At 44.1% G+C, this 27,433-nt stretch overlaps 1 protein-coding gene across 10 annotated transcripts in view; it reads left to right on the forward strand.

Moving 5' to 3' along the window:
• The window catches only part of Ugalt (UDP-galactose transporter), a 430,948-nt gene that overhangs the window by 282,036 nt on the left and 121,479 nt on the right, over positions 1-27,433 (forward strand). For all 10 annotated transcript variants that reach the window (XR_010853662.1, XM_067107245.1, XM_067107253.1 and 7 more), the window contains one exon: positions 11,194-11,334. Coding sequence is in view for 9 of the 10 variants with exons in the window: in XM_067107245.1 (XP_066963346.1) it covers positions 11,194-11,334 (141 nt within the window). In the remaining variant the exon portion in view is untranslated. The remainder of the gene's footprint in view (positions 1-11,193; positions 11,335-27,433) is intronic.

The raw sequence follows: 27,433 nt of genomic DNA on the forward strand, positions 1-27,433 counted from the left end.
AATATTGATATGTTTTGTTGTATTAGGAAGCCAGACCTTCCTGTGGGTAAAATCTAATACCCTTTGTGATCTGGTTAAGAACACAGATTTGCTTTTAGGATACTGCCTTTATGCCTTCCTTGAAGGTCAGGTTTTGTGATGTTTGTACATTCGTTACATCATTAATTTCTGTGGAAAAAGGGATTTTGACAAAGGAAAAATCTATTTCTGAGGAAGGTCCCGTGTCACCCGGTGAAATTCCATTATAGCACGAATTTCTAGGTATAAAATGCTAGATATACCAGAGAAAAAAGAGCTTTCAGGAAAGCTGGGGTTACTACCCCCAGATCGAGCGTCTTCTCTAGGTAAGACGTCGGTATAATCGAAGGGTGAGTGAAAGATCACTACCACGGAGTCTTACTCTCGAAAGATCTCTCCTATCAAAATCCCCAGAACAGAGCGGTGAGCCGTTACAGTCCCCACACCCAAACACCCGCCAGCTCGGCGACACCAGCGCCACCTACCTCATTCCATGCTAGCACTAACCCCAGACTTGGCATGTGCAAGTAGGGGGGGGGGGGAGCAATAGGTGAGTCAGGGAGGGTCACCAGGTGACATGGGACCTTCCTCAGAAATAGATTTTCCTTTGTCAAAATCCCTTTCTGAGTCCAGTCCCGTGTCAGCCGGTGAAATAGTGATAGAGAATCATGCCAAGGCTGCAACTACTGGAGGAAAAAGGGGTAATCTGAAGAAAAAACATAAATTACGAAAATAGTTTTAATCAAGGAATCTCTTCCATGTAGCAAGAACACTAAACCTAAGGCACATCAAAAGGCACTTAATTATGAAAACAAGGGAGGTCCCCTGCACGACGGGAAGAAAACCCAAAAATCTTAAAACTACTAAAGCATATTGACATATGAAATTTGCATAAGATAAATGCAAATACAATCTTAAAACTATACACATAAACTTAGGCTAAACACGTAAGAGACAAAATCAATGAAATAAAATATACAGTACATATACATATATCTGGGGTACATGGAGCAAATAAAAACCGCCCAGTACCCCACAAGAAAAACAATCATAACATGTCAGATTACAGTTTTCCACTCAACAGAGACAAGATACATCAATATGAGGAGCCAGGCAGTGAGGCATAATCAACCAGGAGGATAAGCAGAGAAGTAAATGAGGCAGGCGGGCGGGGGGGAAAGGAAAGGATAAGGATATGATTAGTTAAGGTGGGGAGATGACACTTCCCACAGCTATGGTAGAAAATTTCAGGGCTTGGTGATTTTAAATAGTGGCGTTTAAACACTAGAGGTGATTTCCAACCCGTATATTTAGATAACTCTGAAAGTCCATATTATGAAAGTAATTAATGGAAGTAGCAACTGCTCGAATATCATGAACCTTAGGAACTGAATCTGGGTTGGCCTGTTTAATAAAATACAGAATTTGTTGTCTTATAGCATTCAGTGAAAGAGTACCACCTTTCTCCCTGATAAAAGAGGACCCTACTTACTCTGTGGAGTTCTTAAAAGGTAAGATTTAAGTGTATAAACTGGACATAAAGACTGGTCTTGTGGAAGGGGCACCACCTTCCAAGGGAGACCACCTGTCTTGTGGGTCTTCGTTTTTGGCTAAAAATCTAGGGTCAGGGGAAAGGAGGACCTCTCCAGATGGGAGGAAGTTCACAAAATTATCACCTCTAGTGAGAGCTGATAGCTCTGAGATTCTAGCACCTGAAGCCAAGCTAATCAAAAATAAAGTCTTCCTTAACAGATCCTGATAAGAGCATTGAAAGTTATCCATCTCTGATGCTAACTTAAGGACGTCATTGAGAAACCACGTAACAGAATGTGGGCGTGATACTGGTCTCAGACGAGCGCATGCTCTGGGGATAGATGAAAAATAGGAATCTGTAAGGTCAATTTTAAAGCCGTAAAGAAATACTTTCTTCAATGGCTGACTTGACTGTGGTAATAGTGGCCGGAGCAAGGCCTTTCTCAAACAGTGATCTAAAGAAACAAACTCCTAAATTAGTCGTCATGATTTTGGCTTCAGATGCTTTCAGGAAGGAGGCTAACTTTTTGACTGCTGAGTCATACTGTCTAATAGTAGAATCTCTTTTATCTGATTCTAAAAACAGAGTGTTGACAGGGTCAATGTTTGCTCCTTTTTGAGCTGCAAAATTTTATAAAGTCCATAAAACTAGGGCATTCTGAATTCTTGAGGAAGCTGACACAGTCTTGGTTTGTACTGTCTGGTTCAGAATGGGCTTGGGAATCTGAAGACTCCATAATCCCAGTTCCTGAAGAAGAGGGAACCAATTGCTCTTCGGCCAATAGGGGCTACTAGGGCTGGTTGACCTTTGAATGTCCTGAGTTTGTGTAAAACTTTCAGCAGTAAATTTATTGGAGGAACAGATAAATTTTCTCCCAATTGTTCCAATCTACTGTCATTGCGTCTGTGGCGACGCCTGAGGGTCCAGGTTGGGGGCCACATAACAGGGGAGCTTGAAGTTGCTCTCCATTGCGAACAGATCCACTTGGAGACCCGGAACCCGGCAAATCCATTTGAAAGATTCCCGTCCAGGGACCACTCCGTCTCCAACGGAGTAGTCCTGGACAGGGAATCCGCCACCACGTTCCGACACCTGCTAGGTGGGTGGCTGACAGGTGCCAGCCGTGCTTGTTCGCCAGGGAGAAGATAGCAACCATTACTTGGTTTACTCGACCTGATTTGGAGCCGCCCCTGTTGATGCAATGAACTACCACTGCGCTGTCCAATACCAGCCTGATATGAATCCGGTTGGGGGGGCGGATTTTCTTCAGAGTTAGAAAGACCGCCATAGCTTCCAGGGTGTTTATATGGAACTGCTGAAACATTGTGGACCACGTTCCTTGTACTTTTGTTTTGGTGAATATCCCCCAGCCGCTTAGGGAAGCGTCTGTGTGAACAACTAGTGCCGGAGGGGGAAATTGAAGCGGAACTGTTTTGGACAGGCCTCTGACTGTGGTCCAAGGCCGCAGTCTTGTCTTTAAGATTCGAGGAATAGAGGAGACCTTGTCTCTGAGCTTGACATTGGCTCGACTCCGCCACACTCTGTTTATGTCTTTTAATTTCGCTTTTAAGAGCAGGTCTGTCACTGAGGCAAATTGAAGAGACCCAAGGACCCTTTCTTGGGATCGGCGGGATGCTGATGGATTTTTGAGAAATTTCCTGGTGAGAGATGCTATCTCTTTCCTCTTGGGAGGCGGAGAGATAACGTGTGAGAGGACAGATCCCACTGGAGACCCAGCCACTGAAACCGGGACTCGGAGTCAGGCGGGACTTCTCTCTGTTCAGTTGAAAACCTAACGACTCAGGAAATTGATGACTATGGACGTAGCTTTCTGACACTCCAGAACTGTTGGTGCCCAAATTATCCAATCGTCCAAATATGCTGCTAGGGATATCCCTCGGGACCGGAGTTGTTGTACTACCGTGTCCGCCAGCTTGGTGAATACCCTGGGCGCAATGTTCAGACCGAAGGGCATGACCCTGAAGGAGTAGGCTTGATTCCCGAGTCTGAAACCGAGGAACTGAGAGAAGTTCCAGCGCAATCGGGCGTGATAATAAGCGTCTGAAAGATCGATAGAGGTGGTGACGGCTCCACGCGGAAGTAGAGTCCGCACCTGAGCTACCGTAAGCATGCGAAATTTGTCGCATTTTATGTAGAGATTTAGACGCGACAGATCCAGGATCACTCTTTGCTGATCGGAGTCTTTTTTTGGGAACAGTGAATAACCTGCCTTGAAACTTTAGGTGCCTTACTTTCTTTATTGCTTGTTTGTTGAGCAATTCTGCCACACGTATCCTGTAGGATTGATGTGGGTGGCTGGTAAAACCTGGTTAGAGGAGGAGGGTTTTGATCCAGCTCCATCCTAGTCCTTGGACACAATGCTGTGTGCCCAAGGGCTGAAGGTCCATTGGTCCCTGAACCAATACAGGCGACCACCTACCTGGGTTCTCTCAGTGGGAGGGAGCGGGTTTGTTCCCCTACCACGTCCAGGTCTTCCCTTGGGGTGGTGTTGGGCTTTTCCTCTGTGAGGGGCCCTGCCTCTTCCCCTTGCAACCTGTTAAGGCCGTGAAAGTAACCACGGCCCTCATATGTGGGGTTGTATGCTGGCGAAGGATACATAGGAGGGAAATGCAGCTGGTTGGACCAGCACATACTGTTGGGGTGGGCCTTGAGGTGGAGAGGCTGTGCCACTGCCGAGACCGGGACGGCTTGAACTACCGCCTGATGGTGGGGCCTCTTATGCCTCCTGAAACGTTTGCCTCCTCTCGTCTGGGGGCCGGCCGATTCTGGGGTCTTGCGCTTGTAGGCAGAAATGCCCCAGCGAGAGCGCAGACTCTGGTTGGCCCGTGTAGCCTCAGCCATAACATTCGTAACCTCTTCTTCAGGGAAGAGGTTAGGTCCCCAGATCGAGCTTTTAACAAGCTTGTTAGGCTCGTGGCGGATAGTGGCATCAGCAAAATGAATTTTCTGCATTCCAGTCTGGCCATGATGAACTCAAAAAGTCAGACTGAAAGCCAGCCAACAGGGACTTAGCCAAGACTTGAAAAAAGGGCTCGTCCGGCAGGAGACGGCAGTGGCTTCCGTAAGGCAGACGGAGTTCAAGGACCGGGCTAACTTAGTCCGGGTCTCAAACTCCGCTTTAACAAAGATTCCAGCAGCTTGGGAGCTGTTCACTGAACTGCGTGGAAGCGCAGAAGGGGTCCAGCTTCCCAACAGTGAAAGTGGACGGGCATCCACCCAGAACTCGTTACTTCCTGGGAATACCAGGGAAGTAGGGGTCTGTTTCCCTCAGCTGAGGTAACGGATTACCCATCGAAGCACGCTCGGGTCGTAGCCAGAGCAACTTTGTCCAAGCAAGGGGTGGGAAGGTTGTCTCCCAGGGCAAACATTGTGAAGTTGCCCTTGAAAGGAGTCAACTTTGTGTGTTCTGCCTGCCACTCCGTCAGAGTGCGCAGGAGAGCCGACTGAGCTTGGTCCCTAGGGATGATGACAGTCTCCCTAGGAACCTTGTCTGACCGAATCCATGCTTCCTCCGTTAAGCCTCACGAAGCCTGGGTAAGGGGGCAAGAGATCGGGGAAGAACTCCAATTCCTCCAACCGTCTCGTGCCAAGACCATCAACCGTGTTAGTTTGCCATCATGTTGGATGGCCCGGGTCTTAAACGCCAAGGGTTACCGACATCAAAGGCGGAGGTCCGCTGTGTCGGGATGACATACTGGGGTTCGGCTGGGGGTGGGCGAGCCATTCCCTTCCAGTATATTATCATGACTGGCCAACTTTTCAGAGATCTTGGTGAAATCTCGATGTCAAGATCCTCCGTGAACCTTTTAAAGTTGGTTGGCAAAGGCCTCTGCGTCAAAAGGCAGGCTGGCGAGGAGGGCTTGGTTTTGCAGCCCTCTTACTCGCGCCTTTGCCGGAGGAACCAGACTTGCTCCCGGAGGCTACAGGTGCTGAGACCTTAGCCTTTCGACGGGGGGAAGGGCAATGCCTTCTTGGAAGACGAGGACTTATAGCCCTTCGCCTTCCATGAAGTCTTCAACTTCAACTTGGGGATAGCAGATGGAGCTCTATCACCCAAGGAGGAAGACTTCACAAAACCTGCAAAGAAGAAATGGATGAAGCAGGGGAGTCAAACAAAGAGGGGCCCGCCCCAACAACCTCACCTACCTCACCACTTACCACCTGGTCCTGCTCAGTATTCATAGGTTCCAGGTCTAAGATCCAGGCGGCGACATCCTCCGAAACCTCGGCGTAGAGGATATCCACTTGGGGTGGCTGGGTCTCATCCCGGATCTGCTGGATGATGGGGTGGCAAGATCTTCAGGCACTGCGGCCGCCACCCGTGCGCCGGGTAGAGCAGGTCCCTCAACCTGGCGTCGAGGACGTAGGGCTTCCCCGACGGAACATTCCTGCCAAACCCAGCCACCCAGGCCCGGAGGGATTCCAAGGCAGACTTCTTGGAAGACTTTCATCCGCCTGTAAGAAAACCAACAATTAGCCAAGAACGAAAAACAGTCCGGGAACCACGGAAACAATAACAATATACAATATGAGGAGCATAAACGGAGGAAGACTGTCACTTACCGACTCATCCTGGACGGTTGTGGAGAGGCGAAGCAAACCTCACAACCATCAGGGTGCCAAACAACCAGGTCATCAAGCCGGACCGCACAACCAGCGTGGGTCCGGCACACTACGTGACCGTAGGGTTGTTGGAGGAAGCGGTACACCCGGCTCCTCACAGCGAACAGTCTGTAAGTAGAAAAGTACATGAACCTCACCACTCTAAGCAAAATAAAGCTGGCAAGGCCGGAATTTCAACTACAACCGGAATACTCCGTGGAGAAGAACTCCCTTATCATAAACTGGGCCAATAAGCTCTAAAATACACAGAGTGGAAGGTAAAGATTTCAGACCCCGGAATACTCCGGGAATGAAAGGAATGAGACACCAAGAACTCAACCATAAGGGCTGCCAGTAAAATAACGGCGGAGCCCCAGGTGTAGAACCGACTCACGTATAATATAAATGATGAGAGTAAGGTAGATAAATAAACAAATCTAAATAACAATAATAAAACAAAACATTAAACAAGTGATGGTAACAACTAAATACTCCGAGACCGGAGGGATCCGCATCCTATATATAAATAAATCCCTTTCACACTTACTTCCCGCCGGAGAAACAAGGTGGGTAAAGATGCAATGTTCATAACATAAGCTGAAGCAATATATATAACCTATCCAAGTAATCCGATGGGGAGAAAAGAGTGTGGGAAAGGATCCAACACGCTCGAGCTACGAGTAAACAAACCACCAACACCAACACAGCGATGCTAGGGACTGTATGGGAGGGAGCGAATCCCTCAACCAAAGGAGAAGTCCTGAACTCGGAGAAAACGCCATCTAGCGTCACCCGCACGAGTAGAGCAAGGCTGGCTGGGGTGAGGGGGGAAGGGGGAGGGGTGGAGTAGGGGAGAGGTAGGCTACCAGAAGGAACAGGAGACAGGGGAAAAATATCACCCGCTCAACTGCACCATACCTCCCAAGAATAATGAAACTTGGAAGGGTGGCCTACTACTGGAAGCTACACAGCCCAATGCCCGACTCCTTCCTAGGCGAAGCCTAATATCCTAACCTAGTATAGGCTAGGAAAATGGAAGGAGTGGCAAAAGGGGAGGAAGCAACAGGGAGAGAAATTTTGTGCCGAGAACCAACCGGGATCGAGAAGAGGGGGCAAGAAGGCGACTAGCCTAGAGGAAACACATCCAAAGAACTCTATTCCCCAAATGGAAGGAAGAGAACTAAGGGGCTCACTCTGCCCACCAAAAACGATCCTGAGGAAACAGCAACAAAAACTCCCTCAACCTGATGACTCTCCACGCCAGGGCAAGGGATGGAAGCAAACAAGCCTACTCCACTAAATAACCATCACACCTAAAAATGGGAACAAAAATGTGCTCAACAGGGTGCGTAGCCTACCTCGGGAAGCGGTTAGATCTGAGGCTGCCAGCCACCACGAAACCAACAAATAAAATAAAAAAATAAAATAAAAAGAGAGCACCATCTTCAAGAATAAAATAATTAGCCTAATAGACTAAAAATAATAAGGAACCCAACCTGGTGGGGGGTACCTGGACGGGGCATCACTCCTCACAAAGGCCAAGGCCAATGAACTAATTCAGTGGAAAGGGGGCCACCGCAGGGAACCACCAGGAAGAGAACCAAGGGGCAAAAATAAATATCTATAACGACAAGGAGACAACTCCAACAGAAAAGAACAGAAGGGGTCGCCTCGCGTCGACATGGCTGGCGGGGGACGCCGTGGCGTCATAATAAGATCTCAATATTTATGAAAAGACGAGACCATAACAGCCAAAATATAGAACAAAACCCCACAAGAAGATGGTACTTAACTTGGAGATGGTAAAGCTGCTCGATGCCATGGCGAAGATGAAAAAAAAATAAATCCAAAATAATGGGCACGAGCACACAAAAGAAAAGGTAGCAATCACGTGCTAGAAAATGGAATGAGGTAGGTGGCGCTGGTGTCGCCGAGCTGGCGGGTGTTTGGGTGTGGGGGCTGTAACGGCTCACCGCTCTGTTCTGGGGTTTTGATAGGGAGAGATCTTTCGAGTAAGACTTTCCGTGGTAGTGATATTTCACTCACCCTTCATTATACCGATGTCTTCTAGAGAAGACGCTCGACTGGGGTAGTAACCCCAGCTTTCCTGAAAGCTCTTTTTCTCTGGTATATCTAGCATTTTATACCTAGAAATTCGTGCTGTAATGGAATTTCACCGGCTGACACGGGACTGGACTCAGAAAAAATCTTTATAAAGTTTTGAAGATGTTCAATGGAAAATAAATTTTTCATGGCATTTTTATGGATATTGAGTTTCAAACAATTCTTAAATCATGAACCCCTAGATTGCACAGTTCTGTAATATTGTGAGTTGAAATAGTAGTTCTTGAATTTTTTTTACACAGTAGTTAGAAATTTTGTTTTAAGAAACAGTTGCCATTACTTGTAAACCCTCTGGATGGAATAAAATCACCTCTTTCTTGCATATTCCTTGTGGAACATATCATCCATTCTTCTTAAATTCACCCATTATGTTTTTTACTGAGAAATATTCACTGATTACTGTATTTTCATGACTAAATGCACTTTTTGTGATAAAGTATTAAAATACTTTCTAAGTTATAAGCATTTTAGAATGTTTTTCTTGCGTTTCAAGTATCAAAATAGGCAGTCCTAAGTGTATTTAGAGGGTTTAAAACTATTCGAGTTATGATTACTTTATTTGTTATGTCCCTTGCAATATTTCCCCACAATGGAGGTTTACTGTACATTTAATTATAGATTCTGACTGTTAGTGAAATTGCTTGATTATGCTTTTCCATCAACTTCATTAATTCATGTGAATCAGCTATTTAACCCTTTAACGTCTTCTGGGATTCCATTTTAACGCTGACACCAAAAATTGTGTCGGGTGCAGTGGACGTTTTACGCTACTATAAAAATTTTGTTAAATTTTCTGTTAAAAAAATACCTTTTAGGCCCATGTCAAAATTTTAAATTCGCTTTTGAGGGATGCTGGGAGTTCACGGATCACGCTGTTGTTTTGTTTAGTAAGCGTTTGAGTCCCAGCTGGCTTCATGAAGAACAGTTCTTTCTTCTCCCACTAGAAAGCATCAGCTAATTAATCGTCAGAGAGCGATTTCTTGACACGTTCGTGTTTTGCCGAAAGTGTGCAAGCCTTAGCATGTTTGTGACAATAGGAACTGGTGAAAAGATGTCCCAACGTCACTCTCTGAAAGGCGCTATTTTAAAAAATTCTCTGTGTGTTCCTTCTTTAGACTTGGATGCTGGAGAGGTTTTCAAAACCCAAGGTGATCCATCTTATGAGCTGCTAACTGCTGTCCAGCCACTTGTGGCCGAAAATGACCATTGGCCCCAAGGGCTGTACCTAAATGTCCTTTATGGGTGGATTAGTTGAAACATCGGGTGTCCTGAAGGATTCAAAAACATTTATAGGCCACCAACAACTAACTCTGCTGAAAATCTCAGAAATTCTTTAGTCACTTTGTCGTAATTTTTGCACCGTTTAGATTAGCTGTTACATAAAGTTTTATATATGAAAATGTGTGCAATTTCATGTAGAATACAACAAAAAATAACTCATGGTTGTAGCTTTATCAGTTTTGAAATATTTTCATATAAATCTCTGTGAGTGCCAAAATTTCAACCTTTGGTCAACTTTTGACTCAATCATGGTCGAAAATGCAATTGTAAGCTAAAACTCTTACATTCTAGTAATATTCAATCATTTTACCTTCATTTTGCTACAAACTGGAAGTCTCTAGCACAATATTTCGATTTATGGTGAATTTTTGAAAAAAACTTTTTCCTTACATCCGCGCATGTAACTCTGCCGAACATCTCAGAAATTCTTTAGTCGTTTTGTCGTAATTACTGCACCGTTCTCTATTGGCCTTTACATAAAGTTTTATATATCAAAATGTGTGCAATTTCATATTGAATACAACATAAAATAACTGATGGTTGTAGCTTTTACCAGTTTTGAAATATGTTCATATAAATCACAATAAATAGAAAAAGTTAAGACCTTTGGTCAAATTTAACTCCAATTTCTGGTCTAAAACTTTCAATTGTAAGCTAGAACTCTTTTGTTCAGTAATATTCAGTCATTTACCTTCATTTTGCAACAAACAGGAAGTCTCTAGCAAAATATTTCGAAAGATGGTGAATTTTTTGAAAAAAACTTTCTTTCCTTAGTGCTAACTCTCAAACCCTTTCTGCCATCAGACACTTTTGTAAATGGATCCTTTTTTTATTTTTAATGAAAGGTAAGTTTCATTTAAAAAATATTAAATACTTTATCCTAGATTTATTTTTAAATACCTCTCCAGTATATAATGACCCTCCTATCCTCCCCATTTTCAAAGTACACAGAAGGATACTGCCTGACAGCCAGTGTTCGTACCTATGAGTCCTCTGGTGGAGGGTGGAGGAAGTAGATGCATGTAGGCTGTCACTTAGAGAAAATAAAGAGAATCTTTGAATTTTTCTCTCTATCAAACCTTTGCTGGCATTGAAGGCAAACTTTATAATGGAGAGGCAAGTATTTAGAAAATCTTATATTAAGTTTTTATATTCTACCATAGTTATGCTAACTAAACTTCAAATTTTGTTATTGTACTGGTATTATGGCCACTAATTGTACATCCAAAGTTCCATTACAGAAAATTGTTTTTCATATTGTGCAAGTCTTTTTGGTCACTAGTTGGGTGAGCTGTGTTCTGATGTTTAGCATCAGTACCTGAATAGTCCTCAAGTTTCTGTGTGCTATGAAGATTTTCCCATACAATATTGCAGAATTCTCAAACCATATGGGCTATTGACAGGGAAATGAATACAATGGTAATAAAGGAAAAAAACTATTATGGAATAAAAGACCTACTGGAGCATGACAAGTTGTAGAAGTTATTACAACATGTATCTCATTTATACAGGCCAGATGTTTTTATAGATTTTGTTACAAACATTTTTACTTATTTTTTATGCTTCAACATTTAATATCATAATAAGAAATGTCATCCATTTTTTTTCCACAGCATTGGTTTATGGCATTATACACACAAATATGGCAGCAAAAGATGGATACTTTAAAAGTTTGTGTACCCTCTTTTATATATCTTGTTCAGAACAACCTGCTTTATGTCTCAGCATCTAATCTAGATGCAGCTACTTATCAGGTAGGTTTTTAACCTTGTAGTCCATTCTTATTTATTGTATATTTTCAGATGTTGGCTAAAAATGGTTTCTGTCATGTATAATTTTGGTTATAAGGTATTTTATGAAAAACTCTTTTACTAAACAGTGTAAACTATGTGATATTTTTTACATTCATGCTGTGCTACTTTGTAAATGGCATTGTTTCACAAGAAAACCAGTTACTTTTAATTACCTACCATATATGTTGGGTTGGCTTGTAAGTCAGTCCGACTTGTAAGTTGAGCCCTAAAGTAATAAATAATTTAGGTTTAGTCCCATATTTGCCAGATAAGTTGCCCCAAAATAAGGCAGTATCACATCCCCCCAAAAGCCTAACAAACAAGATTTTTATTTAAGTAACTTACCCAGTAATTACATTGCTGTAGTTTTCTACTCAACGGCAGCTTGAATTTTTGAAATTCGTGGCAATGCTCTTCTTCTTCTGTCTGGGGCGGTGATTAGGCCCCGCCCATTCTCTCGGAAGGAGAGGAACAACCCTTGAAAGATGGTTCAGTTTGTTTTCTGCTGTCCCAGAGCTCACACAGTTGTAGGAACGCAGCTTGGTTTTTTGGAATTCGTCATGGTAGCTTCCCTTTTCGTTGAAGTATTCTAATTGATTGCCTCCGACACTAGGTTTTTTGTTTATCAACTGATTATGACTTTCTATAACTGATTTTGACTTCTGTCCAATTTTGATTACTCTCTGTGATTTTTGTGTCGACCATCCTTTTTCTCTTAATGAGATTTGTTGATCGGCTTTTGCATAGTTCGGTAGTTACTTATGAAGATCACTGTTAAGCTGATTGTCCTTTAGGAATGCTTTTTCTCAGTCAGTATTAACTTTTGTAACTTTTTGTCTAGTTTTTTATTATGTCAGACTGGCTCATCCAGTTTTTGGTAATGCAGCAAAGGCTGCAGTACCAGGTTAACAAAAGCTTCATATGATGCTCATACCATATGTTCTTGCAGAAATCAAGTCTTTTCGATTAATCTAGCTTGTAACGAGTGTGTAGGTTGGGATGAGAAGACGTGGAAAAACTTAGTTTCTCATCTCTCTAAGCAAGAAAGAGATTGAAAGAGGAAAGGGGCTGCTAGAGCTGATAGTAAAGGTTTAGGTGTGATGTAATGATAGCTAGGAAAATATTAGTTAGGAATAACATAAATATAAAAGAGAGAAAAAGAAATGAGAGAGAACCATTAATAGACAAATGATAGAGAGAGAGAGAGAGAGAGAGAGAGAGAGAATAATGATCAGGAAATGTGATTAAGATTTTGCTCGAAGAGTAAGCCAAGAATGCTTACCTGTCTCACCTGTGAGCTGACCTTTTTGAACTTTCTGCTGGAACCTCAAGACTTATGACGATTAGTCCCACCCATTAAAGGAGGACTTAAAGTCAATTAATCACACCCAAAGGGACTTCAGTTAGATAATCTCCAACCACTAAGGATGACTACAAACGTGGAAGAGAAGCAGTGGTCTGCCTACTCAGTGGGATGGACATTTCTTTGAAGAACCTTTCCAAGGCAAGGAAGAAGAGAGAGAGAGAGAGAGAGACAAGAGAAGAGCCAAGAACTTCCAAGTGAGGTTGGCAAGAGCCTCCCAGTTGTGGGTTAAGAAGAAAGAAAAGGCTCATACTCAGTTCACTTGTATAAATACTGTATATTTTACTAGTGTGTTAATGAAGGAAGAAAGCTGCACTGCCTTCCTAACCTCCTGGGACTCTAACAACTAACAGAACAGCAAACAAAGCTAGAAATGATAAAGCAACAATAACACAATACAGTAAAAAGAAAAGACATCATTACAGTTAGCTCAACTCCCAAACCGGTCAGTATGGATGTACCCTCTATTACGGTCCTGTTTCCTCCCTTTGATAGGAAAGATCTGGCTCCTCAAGCTTCCAACCGGATCTCTTCACCAGTCTTGAGAGCAAGTTTGACCAGAAGTTTGGTCTGATGATAAGTAAAGTTACACAACTCGGTGAATTAGTGCACTTTTTGATGAATAAATTTGGTGATAAAAGTGCCAGTGAAGTGATTTTGGAGAAGGTGGCTACCCGTCCCGCCGACTCTCGTAGGCAAAGGTCACTGCCAGACTCTCCTAAACCTGGGAGGAGGTATACTGGAGGCATAAGGGAGGTTGATGGGAGTTATACACAGGTAGTTTCCCCCTCAGTCGAGCCTGTTGTTTCCCAGGCTGTGACAGAAGGCTGTTGGAGAGACTTCTCAGATGTCCACCATCTCTCTTCGAGCCCAGGAACTCAGCCCTGATCGAGGTGCCAGTGGCATTTCTCGAAGAAGTCTTGTCCCTTAAAGAGGCATTCTTCTGCTCTGGAACAATCTCCTATCCCGTCAAAAGACTGACCTCCCCGAAACCCCCAAGCTTCTTGCAGCTTCTGGGATATCCCGAGTGGCTTACTCCTGCTCAACCGTCTCCTACCCGCCAGTATCTGGTGCCCAGGCGCCATTCTTCATCGTCAGAGCCAGTGATGACCAAGCATCATTTGGCTCCTGATCGTCTGTTATCCCACGAGTGCCCAGTAGCACCCAAGCACCCATCGGCCAGGTGCCCATATCCTGCTGTCCGCTTGGCACTAACTACGGATACAGGCTTGGCACAGATTCTTCTCGTCAAGCTGCTTCTGTGAAACGAGGAGTTAGACCCTTCTCTGGAACCAATTCAGCGCCAGCTGAGTAGTATTTTGGACCTTTTGGAGAAACCTCTTCTATCGGAGACTTCCACGGACCCTTCAACGTTGCAGTTATCATCGCAAGAAGAGGAGACAGTTCAAGATTCTTCTCCGTTGGCATATGTTGCTCTCTTTGAAGTTTTTCCTTGTGGCATTTCCGGATTACTTCTCACTTCAGGCTCCTTCGAAGCCACAGTCAACCTTTTTAATGAATAACCCGTCTGAATTCTCCCAAGTGCCGAGGATGGCTTAATCTTTGTCTGCCAGGAAGGCTATGGAAGATGTGGACCTTTGGCTTTTGGAGAGGATTCAAGGGAAAGCCTCCTCCTGCATTCCACCTTCGCACCTATCTAAGAGATGTTACCAGTCTTATTATATCGGAGAAGCTCCCTCTCTGGGAGTGGCTGCCTCCTCTCAGGGGGACTTCTCTGCACTGATAGATTCCACACGGATACCGCTTTATATATGCTATAGGTTAAATATGTTTTCCGGGATGGAAATTGATCACTTATTGAAGAATCTCTTCAAGTCTTTGGAGGTGCTAAGTTTCCTTGACTGGTCAGTTGGGGCATTAGCCAAGAATATCCAGGATTTTTCTCCACTCTGGAGATTGTTCCTCAGATTGGCTCAGTATTATCTACTGCATGGACAGAGCAATTAGAGGTGCTTCCCAGGAATTGGCATCCCTTTTCACTATGGGAATTTTAAAGAAAAGAGAGCTCTGTTCTTCTTTCACCTCCAAGAGTCTCAGAGGTCAGCCCTTTTATCCCTCCCTTGATCGCCATCACCTTTTCTTGCAAGAAGTGGTAAATGAAGTTTCTCTTGAACTGCTGAAGAAATCTACCCATGACCTTTTGGTCCAATCCACTAAGCGCCCTAAGGATTGGTCCATTTTTTATGCTAGATCATCCTCACCTCTTCAGGGACAACCCCTTTGAGGAGGAAGACAACGCTCTCTGTCTAGACCTAGGGCTGGAGTCCATTTCTCCTCCCGAGACATTAAGAAATCATCTTCTAAACCTGCATTGAAGGAGTGAAGATGCAGTCCTCCATGCACCCTTGGGTGCCAGGCTCCAACTGTTTTGGGAGAGTTGGAGCGCAAAAGGGGTGGGACCCTGTAGAAGTACTGAGGGAAGAGTACGCAATTCCTTTCAAGAAAAAGCCACCTTTAGTCAACACAAGTCGAAAGCAGACTTTTTGGCCTCGTGAAAGAGGGCTCATCAGGTTCAGAGAAGTCTTGAGATCTGTCAGAGGAAGTCTCAACGCTTCTCAAAAAAAAGAGGCGATAGAAGCAGTAGAGGACATCACGTTGATGGGGTTCTACAATTGGCTGTTTGCAGTCCCCAAATCAATGGGAGGATGGAGACTGGCCCTTGATATGAGCGCCCTGAATGTTTTCATCAAGAAAACAAGATTCAAGTTGGAAACAGACCAGTCAGATCTTGCATCCATCCGTTGGGGGGATTGGATGATCTCCCTAGATATGCAAGATGTGTGTTTTCACATCCCGATTCATCCGGCGTCAAAAAAGTTTTTGAGGTTTGTGTACCAGGACAAGGTATTTCAATTCAGAGTACTGTGTTTCAGCCTGTCGACAGCACCACAGGTCTTTACTAGAGTTTTTGCCCCCCTGGCAAAGTGGTTGCTCTTAATAGGCATCAACATCCGTTTATACCTGGATGATTGGCTGATTCGTTCGCCCACAGAGCTACAGTGTATGGAGGACCTTCAGAAAACCCTATTTTTAACCCAAGACTTAGGACTGCTAATAAATCTTAAGAAATCTCAACTTACCCCATCTCAGAGGGTTGTCTATTTGGGGATTCAGATAGACTCAGATTTTTGGGGCTTTTCCATCCCTAAGAAGGTTAGAGTCGTGCCTGAAAGCAGTGAATCATTTCCTTACCCGAAAGAATTGTTCAGCTAATGAGTGGATGAGTCTGCGGGGCCACGTTTTCTTCAATAGAACAATTCGTCAGGTTGGGAAGACTACATCTATGACCTCTACAATTCTGAAGAGAAACTGGGACAGGAAGATTCAGCCAGACTCATTTGTCTTTCCGATCTCAACAGAGATCAAAGAAGACCTACAGTGATGGCAGTACATGGGCAGATATGCAGAAGGGAAGTCTCTGCTCCCTCTGAACCCAGTCCTAAACTACTTCTCCAATGCATCGGACACAAATGAATACAGTGGACCCCTGGCTATTGGCTGTTCTGGATTCGCGGCTTCACCTATTTGCAGATTTCTCAGTGGAACATATAAATTGTACACATTATTCGTGGAAAATTCATGTATTTGTGGTCTTTTTCATAGAGAAATATTCACAGATTACTGTATTTTCATATAATTTTTGTGGCTAAATGCACTTTTTGATAAAAATATTAAAATATTCAGGTATAAGCATGTTAAAGGGTTTTTTGGTGTTTTGAACTATCAAAATAGGTAGTTTTAAAAGTTTTTAGAGGAGTTTTAAGTAGTTGTGGATTTCAGCTATTTGTGGGGGGTTAGCGGTACCCATCCCCCACAAATACTGGCGGTCAACAGTACTTCTCGATGAAAAAGCCCGTGAATTGCTGAATTTTTGCGAATGATTTGGGGATAAGTTCCACAGAAAATTCTGCAAATCGGCAAAGCCACGAATTGAGACTGCAAATATTGGGGGTTGACTGTATATGTGAATGACGATGAGGTGGGTTGCTGTTCATTTGCATACGTCTGTATATGGCATGTTGATTTACATATGGTTATTTTACAATAAAAATAAGTCCGGAAATGTAAAAACAAGTTAATAAATACAAAACTGTAATAATAAGTCATGAAATACGAAACATTATATGTAAATTGGTGAAGTACATGTATGGTGCCACTTCCACGAGTGCCGAGAGGAATGGTAAATTTGAGCGAGTTAGTCTGATCTCACGTTTTCCTCCATCACTAAAGAAAATGGAGATATTTAGTCTGTAATGGTAGTACAGTATATCAGAATGGAGCGGCTATAGTTTACTCTGGCACTACCTTGTTTATTATAATTCAGCCAATTTTCTATTCAGAACCTTGTTGGTACTAGACCAGTAAACTCTAACAAGAAAACTGGCAGAACGGTAGGGTAACAAAAATGGTGGACAGACTCCCCTGTCAGCCCTGCATTGGTGCGGTCATTTTTACACATTTCTGAGTTCAGTTTGCATGGTGGAAAATTTCTTGCTCTCATTTTCTGCTTTTTGACTGATTCCTGGCAAGCACGTATATTCCGGCAAGCAATACTCCTAATATCCCCATCAACCACAGGGTTACACTGGGGAAAATTGTACCCACAACATCTAGTTATCGACTATCTTTTACTATCCTGACCAAGAGAATTCCTACTAAACCTTTATATTATATAAATAAAAACGCGTTTTAGTCTCTTATTCAAAATCAAAATTGTCAGACCAATCTGGCAAGTCGATTCTTCTTTTGTTTTATTTCAAGTGTTGAAGTTAGTCATCTATGTCCAATAAGATATGAGTGTCGCCATTTCTTGAACAGAATGCATTTTCTCAAGAAATTGCATTGACTTTTTAGCTAATGGATATGTCTGTTTAGTAAGTTCTTGGAAAAGCTGAACTGACACTCAACATTAGAGAGATACTTCAAACTTTTTGATGCAATACAATCAATAAACAGTCTGAGTTGTGCAGGTGTTTCACTGTTCCTTGCATTCTTGGTAAAACATTTGAAATTCAACGCACCATTGATTCGATAGTGTTTGTGTGGATGCTTTTGTCTTTTGGATCAAACACAAATTCAAGGAATGATTAATGTTCAGGTGATCTTTAAAATGCTGGCTCATTATGTGGTAATTTTCAGCAATCTGAAATCATAGTTGAGTCTGGATGAATATTTTTATTAATATTGGTGAAGTAGTGTTTAGCAGATCTGTCTTTGAACAACTTGAAAAATAAATTAGTCCTTTGTTTCTGGTCAATCCTGCCTAAAACCCAACAACCCTCAACTCATCTGCCTTTGTGAAATTTTCTCTTGCTGAATTTGGACTCTTCAGTCTCAACTACATGTCCTGGTCCCCCGATTTGCTTATTATCTTTCATCAAAATATCGATGCACACTTCACGGCAAAGACTACCAATCAACTATTGTGTTTGGTGAACCGATTTTCAAGGTCATTTGCATATATTTCTGTGGCAGTTCGTGAATCCAACCGTGAATAAGATACAGTATAGTACTAAAATCAAGATGTGACCAAAAGAAGAATGAGCCATTCCTAATTGAAATGCTTTTTCTGCATTTTCTTAAACTGCATTGCCATGCGTTTTCATGTTTCACAAGACTAACGGTTCCTTCCTTACACTGTTCACACAGACCACTAAAATCGCCTAAAAGGCCACTTTTCATCAGAAACAAATGCAATTCATTTTCATTAACACATAATTTCAAATTTTCTCAATAATAGTCACTACAGGTTTGCAGTGGCAAATTGAACATGAAAGGGATGAAAAAATGCCATGTTAACAGTTTGAATTCTGTTTAGAATGGTTGACAATACTTGGGTCTGGTCGCTTTTTACTAGCTTTTACTACTTAACTGTGCGGAGGGATTTGGTTGTTGCGCGGTTACCCGGATAAAGGATAAACTACCCAGTATATCAATTATTTTGAACTAAATGGGATTAGAAAATTATTTATGAGTTTTGTTTTATGTTGTCGCATTTTACAGTGCCAGTCTGATAACAAAAGTGCTCAATAAACTCATCTAAAACTTTTTTCATGATATGTTTATTTAGGCATAAAACTGTCAATAACTCAATTTTGATCATTTCTTGAAATTCAGAGATCACTGCGCCCCTTAAGATGGGTCTTAAGGTGTTAAAAGTTTTGAGAGTTCTGCTAGCCATTATCAATGTAGCATACTAAAAAAGTGAGACTGTTGATGTCTGTGAACTTGCATATTCCTGAGGCACTTGGCCAGCACTTTTATTGCTCTTCAGTGTACTGGGAAAAAGACTGCAAAGTCTAGGATATTCAGTGACCATGATTATGGATGTTTACTTGAGAACAAGTTCATTGTGAAACAGATTACCTTAAAATATTTTTATCTGTACCTCATTCTTTTTCCTGGTAGTATGTCTTTATTTCAGATACCCAGTTGCAGCTTTGTAAACTAGGACTTTTTTTAATTAAAAAGGGGAGACTGAAGAAAGTCTACTCTACATTCAAATCAGGTCCCTTCCAGATATTCCCAAGCTCCTCATATAGAATTTTGTTGAAGTCAAAGGCAGGACATTCATAAAGAAATTTAAGTACTATTATACATTTATTAACAGCATTTAAGAAAACAAAAGCACTGTAAATGTAATGGACATTTTCTGTAATTATTATTTTAAAGTAGTATAAGTCTTAATTCAAAAATTTTAAGCTAAACTCCATTTCAAATTTACAAGTTCATAAAAAGGACAAAGAAAAGTTCACTGTACTGTAGTTAAGGAACAGTGGAGATGCAACACTTCAAATGAAGAAACTCTGAAAATTGGAAGACAAGAAATAAAAATGTCAAGTTTACTATTCAATTCCATAACCATAACTGACATTCAACTCAAGGTACAGGCAGTTCCCAGTTATGGCAGGGTTCTCTTTTGGCACTGGCTGGTCTTCTGTTTACCTATGACATCAAAATGGCCCTAACCATAAAATCACAGATAATTATGGTAGTAAATGGTGTTTACAACATTGTAAGTGCCAATAAACCGCTTATTGGTGCAGCAGGAACTGATGGCACCAATAAACTTTTACTTTCACTGATAAACTGTTTACCATGCCAAAAATCGCTTTACCATCACTAAAAATGTTAATGACGTTATTAGCCTAAAATTAACCTTAATGCTCGGTTTACATGAAAAAAAGCTCGGGCAGGAGCCATATTTACTCAAAAAAGAGGTAATTGTATTCAATTGCTGCCAGTGGCGTGAGCCTAGTTCTAATTATCAAACAATTTTTCTTTTGAAGGTAGAATCATTATCTTTAGAATATTTGGCTGAATTGCCAATTTTAGGGTATATTTTACAGTTGAAAATAATACAGACCTGTAAAATCAACTAACAAATTACCCATAAAAAACTAATACTAATGCACAAATAAACACTTGAGGTAAATCATACTGTAACTTGTCCACAGTGAAGGGTAGGAAAAAATCTTACTTTGAAGTAAATTTTTGATATTAATCCAAGGACTGTGCAGTCCACACAACTCAACCTTCATGGTGGTGACCTCTAGTGGACACTAAAACTAGCTGAAAAACACTTAGACAGTTATCTAAATAAACATCACTCAGGTCTTGTATGACAATATAACATAAATATATGAGAGATATAGAATACTTTTATAATAATCTTACTAATCTCCTTTAAGAAAAGCTAAGAGAAGATTGTAATCTTACTCTTAGTTACATGGAAATCAAGAGAAGATTGTAGTCTTACTCATATGGTACTAATAATTTCTGAGTCCAGTCCCATGTCAGCCGGTGAAATTCCATTACAGCACGAATTTCTAGGTATAACCTTGCTAGATATACCAGAGAAAAAGAGCTTTCAGGAAAGCTGGGTTACTACCCCCAGTCGAGCCGTCTTCTAGGAAGACGTCGGTATAAGAAGGGGTGAGTGAATTACCACTACCACGGAAACCTACTCGAAAGATCTCTCCTTATCAAAACCCCGGAACAGAGCGGTGAGCCGTTACAGCCCCCACACCAAACACCCGCCAGGACGGCGACACCAGCGCCACCTACCTCATTCCATTTTCTAGCACGTGAAATCGCTGTTTCTTTTGTGTGCTCATCTTCCATTATTTTGGATTTTTCTGCTTTCTGAGATGGCGTCGAGCAGCTTTACCATTTCAAAGTTAAGTACCATCTTCTTGTGGGGTTTTGTTCTATTTTTGGCTGTTATGGTCTCGTATTTTCATAAATATTGAGATCTTATTATGTCGCCACGGCGTCCCCAGCCAGCCATGTCGACCATGAGGCGACTCCTTCTGTTCTTTTCAGTTGGAGTTGTCTCATCCTCGTCGTTATAGATATTTTGCCCCTTGGTTCCCCTTCCTGGTGGTTCCTGCGGTGGCTCCCCCTTATGAATTACGTTCATTGGCCTACTGGCCTTTGTGGGAGTGATGCCCCATCCAGGTACCCCCAGGTTGGGTTCCTTTTGTTTTTGGTCTTACTAGGCTAATTAATTTTGATTGAAGATGGTGCTCTCTTGTAGTTTTATTTTTATTTTTATTGTTTTTATTTTTTATTGAGTGGTTTACCTCGGGTGCTGGCGGCAGCCTCAGATCTAACCGCTTCCCTCTCGTGGTAGGCTACGCTCTGTTGAGCACATTTTAGTTTTTATTTTGTGATGGTTTTCTTGTGGAGTAGGCTTGTTTGCTTCCATCCCCTTGCCCTGGGTGGGGAGTTCAGGTTGAGGGAGTTTTGTTGCTGTTTTCCTCCGGGATCGTTTTTTGGTGGGCAGAGTGAGCCCCTTAGTTCTCTTCCTCCATTTGGGGGGAATCGAGTTCTTGGGATGTGTTTCCTCTAGGCTAGTCGCCCCCTTGCCCGCCATTCTCGATCCCGGCTGGTTCTCGGCACAAAATTTCTCTCCCTGTTGCTTCCTCCTCCCTTTTGCCCTCCTTGTCCTAGCCTATACTAAGGTTAGGTCCATATTAGGCTTTGCCTAGGTAGATGTCGGGCTTTGGGTTGTGTTGCTTCCAGTCATTTACCCCCTCCAAGATTCATTGTCTGGAAGGTATGGTGCAGTTGAGCGGGTGAGCTTCTCCCCGTCTCCTGTTCCTTCCTGGTAGCCTACTCCTCCTCCTTCCCCCCTCCCCCTCCAGCCTTGCTCTACTCGTGCGGGTGACGCTAGATGGCGTTTTCTCCGAGTTCAGGGACTTCTCCTGTTGGTTGAGGGATTCGCTCCTCCCATATCGTCCCCAGCATCGCTGTGGTGGGGTAGGTGGTTTGTTTACTCGAACGTGTTCGAGTCCTATCCATTAGTCCCCCCGTCGGGTTACGTTGATACGGTTATATATACTGCTTCAGCCTATGTTATGAACATACGAGCATTTTACCCATCTTGTTTCTCCGGCGGGGAAGTAAGTGGCGAAGGTTTTTTCATTATAGGGAGCGGATCCCTCCGTCCTCTTGAGTTTCTTACCATCACTTGTTACTGTTTTTATTTTTATTTTTAGATAAGTTTGTTATCTACAGGAGTACCCTCCTTTATTCATTATATATATACGTGAGTCCGGTCCTATACCAGGGGTCTCCGCCGTTATTTTACTGGCAGCCCTTATGGTTAGTTCCTGGTCTCTCTTTCCTTCATTCCCCGGAGTACTCCGGGGTCTGAAATCCTACCTTCCACTCTGTGTAATTTAGAGCTTATTGGCCCAGTTTATGATAGGTAGTTCTTCTCCGCCGGAGTATTCCGGTTGCAGTTGAGTTTCCCGGCCTTGCCAGCTTTAGTTTGCTTAGGGTGGGAGGTTCATGTACTTTTCTACTTACAGACTGTTCGCTGTGAGGAGCCGGGTGTACCGCCTCCTCCAACAACCTTACGGTCACGTAGGTTGCCGGACCCACGCTGGTTGTGCGGTCCGCCTGGATGACCTGGTTGTTTGGCACCCTGATGGTTGTGAGGTTTGCTTCGCTCTCTGCACAACTGTCCAGGATGAGTTGGTAAGTGACAGTCTTCATTACTCCTGCTTTATGCTCCTCATATTGTATATTATTGTTTATGAGGTTCCCGGAATGGTTTTTGCATTCCTTAGCTAATTGTTGGTTTTCTTACAGGCGGACGAAAATTCCAAGAAGTCTGCCTTGGAATCCCTCCGGGCCTGGGTGGCTGGGTTTGGAAGGAACGTTCCGTCGGGAAGCCCTACGTCCTCGGCGCCAGGTTGAGGGACTTGCTCTACCCGGCGCACGGGTGGCGCCGCAGTGCCTGAAGACCTTGCCACCCCTATCATCCAGCAAATCCGGGATGAGACCCAGCCACCCCAAGTGGATATCCTTTATTCACGCTGAGGTCTCGGAGGATGTTGCCGCCATGGAATCTTAACCTGGAACCAATGAATATAGAGCAGGACCAGGTGGTAAGTGGTGAGGTAAGTGAGGTTGTTGGGGCGGGCCCCCTTTGTTTGACTCCCCTGCTTCATCCATTTCTTCTTTTTTCAGGTTTTGTGAAGTCTTCCTCCTTGGGTGATAGAGCTCCGTCTGCTATCCCCAAGTTGAAGTTGAAGACTTCATGGAAGGCGAAAGGGCTATAAGTCCTCGACTTCCAAGAAGGCATTGCCCTTCCCCGTCGAAGGCTAAGGTCTCAGGACCTGTAGCCTCCGGGAGCAAGTCTGGTTCCTCCAGCAAAGGCGCGAGTAAGAGGGCTGCAAAACCAAGCCCTCCTCGCCAACCTGCTTTTTGGCGCAGAGGCCTTTGCCAATCAGCTTTATAAACGTTTCTCAGAGGACCTGGATTCGAGATTTAGCAAAATCTCTGAGAAGTTTGCCAGTCATGATAACATACTGGCGGGAATGGCTCACCACCCCCAGCCGAACCACAGTATGTTATCCCCGACACTCGCGGACCTCCGCGCCGTTTGATGTCGGTAACCCTTGGCGTTTAGCTCTCCGGGCCATCCAACATGATGGCAAACTGACCATTGATGGTCTTGGCACGAGGCGGTTGGAGGAATTGGAGTTCTTCCCCCGATCTCCTGCCCCCTACCCAGGCTTCGTGAGGCTTACGGAGGAAGCTTGGATTCGGTCAGACAAGGTTCCTAGGGAGACTGTCATCATCCCTAGGGACCAAGCTCAGTCGGCTCTCCTGCGCACTCTGGCGGAGTGGCAGGCAGACAACACAAAGTTGACTCCTTTCAAGGGCAACTTTACCATGTTCGCCCTGGGAGACAACCTTCCCACCCCTTGCTTGGACAAAGTCGCTCTGGCTACGGCCCGAGCGTGCTTTGATGGTAACCCGTTACCACAGCTAAGGAGACAGACCCTACTTCCCTGGTATTCCCAGGAAGTAATGAGTTCTGGTGGACGCCCGTCCACTTTCACGGTCGGGAAGCTGGACCCCTTCTGCGCTTCCACGCAGTTTCAGTGAGCAGCTCCCCAAGCTGCCGGAATCTTTTGAAAGCGGAGTTTGATGCTCGGGTTAAGTTAGCCCGGTCCTTGAACTCCGTCTGCCTTACTGAAGCTACTGCCGTCTCCTGCTCGGACGAGCCCTTTCTTTCAGGTTTTGGCTAAGTCCTTTCTGGCAGGCTTCAGTCTGACTTATTTGAATTTATCATGGCCAGACTGGAATGTAGGAAGTTCATCTTTGCCGATGCTACTATCCGCCACGAGCCTAACAAGCTCGTGAAAAGCTCGATCTGGGGACCTAACCTCTTCCCTGAAGAGGAGGTCACAGTGTTATGGCCGAGGCTACACGGGCCAACCAGAGTCTTCGCTTCTCGCTGGGGCATTTCCCTATAAGCGCAAGACCCCAGAATCGGCCGGCCCCAATCGAGAGGAGGTAAACGTTCAGGAGGCATAAGAGACCCCACCATCAGGCGGTAGTCCAAGCCGTCCCGGTCTCGGCAGTGGCGCAGCCTTCCACTTCTAAGGCTCACCCCAACAGTATGTGCTGGTCCAACCAGCTGCACCCTCCTATGTGGCCTCACCAAACAACCCCACATATGAGGGCCGTGGTTATTTTCACGGCCTTAACAGGGTTGCAAGGGGAGGAAGAGGCAAAGCCCCTCATAGAGGGAAATCCAACACCACCCCAAGGGGAAGACCTGGACGTGGTAGGGGAATAAACCCGCTCCCTCCCACTGAGAGAACACAGGTAGGCGGTCGCCTGTTTTGGTTCAGGGACCAATGGACCTTCAGCCCTTGGGCACACAGCATTGTGTCCAAGGTCTAGGATGGAGCTGGATCAAAAACCTCCTCCTCTAACCAGGTTTTACCAGCCACCCACATCAATCCTAAAGGATTATGTGACAGAATTGCTCAACAAACGAGCAATAAAGAAAGTAAGGCACCTAAAATTTCAAGGCAGGTTATTCACTGTTCCCAAAAAGACTCCGATCAGCAAAGAGTGATCCTGGATCTGTCGCGTCTAAATCTCTACATAAAATGCGACAAATTTCGCATGCTTACGGTAGCTCAGGTCGGACTCTACTTCCGGCGTGGAGCCGTCACCACCTCTATCGATCTTTCAGACGCTTATTATCACGTCCGGTTGCGCGGAACTTCTCTCAGTTCCTCGGTTTCAGACTCGGGAATCAAGCCTACTCCTTCAGGGTCATGCCCTTCGGTCTGAACATTGCGCCCAGGATATTCACAAAGCTGGCGGACACGGTAGTACAGCAACTCCGGTCTCAAGGGATATCCCTAGCAGCATATTTGGACGATTGGATAATTTGGGCACCAACAGTTCCGGAGTGTCAGAAAGCCACGTCCATAGTCATCAATTTCCTGGAGTCGCTGGGTTTCCAACTGAACAGAGAGAAGTCCCGCCTGACTCGGAGTCCCGGTTTCAGTGGTTGGGTCTCCAGTGGGATCTGTCATCTCACACGCTGTCCCTTCCGCCTCCCAAGAGGAAAGAGATAGCATCTCTCACCAGGAGATTCCTCAAAAATCCATCAGCATCCCGCCGGTCCCAAGAAAGGGTCCTTGGATCTCTTCAGTTTGCCTCAGTGACAAACCTGCTCTTAAAAGCGAAATTAAAAGACATAAACAGAGTGTGGCGGAGTCGAGCCAATGTCAAGCTCAGAGACAAGGTCTCCTCTATCCCTCAAATCTTAAAGACAAGGTTGCGACCTTGGGCCTCAGTCAGAGGCCTGTCCAATACAGTTCCGCTTCAATTTCCCCCTCCGGCACTAGTTGTTCACACAGACGCTTCCCTAAGCGGCTGGGGGATATTCACCAAAACAAAAGTACAAGGAACGTGGTCCACAATGTTTCAGCAGTTCCATATAAACACCCTGGAAGCTATGGCGGTCTTTCTAACTCTGAAGAAAATCCGCCCCCCCAACCGGATTCATATCAGGTTGGTATTGACAGCGCAGTGGTAGTTCATTGCATCAACAGGGGCGGCTCCAAATCAGGCCGAGTAAACCAAGTAATGGTTGCTATCTTCTCCCTGGCGAACAAGCACGGCTGGCACCTGTCAGCCACCCACCTAGCGGGGTGCGGGCGTGGTGGCGGATTCCCTGTCCAGGAATACTCCGTTGGAGACGGAGTGGTCCCTGGACGTGGAATCTTTCAAATGGATTTGCCGCCGGGTTCCGGGCCTCCAAGTGGATCTGTTCGCAACAGAGAGCAACTTCAAGCTCCCCTGTTATGTGGCCCCAACCTGGACCCTCAGGCGTTACGCCATAGACGCAATGACAGTAGATTGGAACAGTTGGGAGAAGATTTATCTTTTCCCCAATAAATTTACTGCTGAAAGTTTTACACAAACTCAGGACATTCAAAGGTCAATTAGCCCTAGTAGCCCCTATTGGCCGAAGAGCAATTGGTTCCCTCTTCTTCAGGAACTGGGATTACGGAGTCTTGATTCCCAAGCCCATTCTGACTCAGACAGTACAAACCAAGACTGTGTCAGCTTCCTCAAGAATTCAGAATGCCCTAGTTTTATGGACTTTATAAAATTCGCAGCTCAAAAGGAGCAAACATTGACCCTGTCAACACTCTGTTTTTAGAATCAGATAAAAGAGATTCTACTATTAGACAGTATGACTCAGCAGTCAAAAAATTAGCCTCCTTCCTAAAAGCATCTGAAGCCAAAATCATGACAGCTAATTTAGGAGTTTCCTTCTTTAGATCATTGTTTGAGAAAGGCCTTGCTCCGGCCACTATTACCACAATCAAGTCAGCATTAAAGAAAGTATTTCTTACGGCTTTAAAATCGACCTTACAGATTCCTATTTTTCATCTATCCCCAGAGCATGCGCTCGTCTGAGACCAGTATCACGCCCACAGTCTGTTACGTGGTTTCTCAATGACGTCCTCAAGTTAGCATCAGAGATGGATAACTTTCATTGCTCTTATCAGGATCTGTTAAGGAAGACTTTATTTTTGATTAGCTTGGCTTCAGGTGCTAGAATCTCAGAGCTGTCGGCTCTCACTAGAGGTGATAATTATGTGAACTTCCTCCCGTCTGGAGAGGTCCTCCTTTCCCCTGACCCTAGATTTTTAGCTAAGAACGAAGACCCACAGGACAGGTGGTCTCCTTGGAAAGTGGTGCCCCTTCCTCAAGACCAGTCTTTATGTCCAGTTTATACACTTAAATCTTACCTTTTAAGAACTCCACAGAGTAAGTCGGGTCCTCTTTTTATCAGGGAGAAAGGTGGTACTCTTTCACTAAATGCTATAAGACAACAAA

The sequence above is a fragment of the Macrobrachium rosenbergii genome, chromosome 8, assembly GCF_040412425.1.
Source record: "Macrobrachium rosenbergii isolate ZJJX-2024 chromosome 8, ASM4041242v1, whole genome shotgun sequence".
NCBI classification, from domain to species: Eukaryota; Metazoa; Arthropoda; class Malacostraca; order Decapoda; family Palaemonidae; genus Macrobrachium; species Macrobrachium rosenbergii.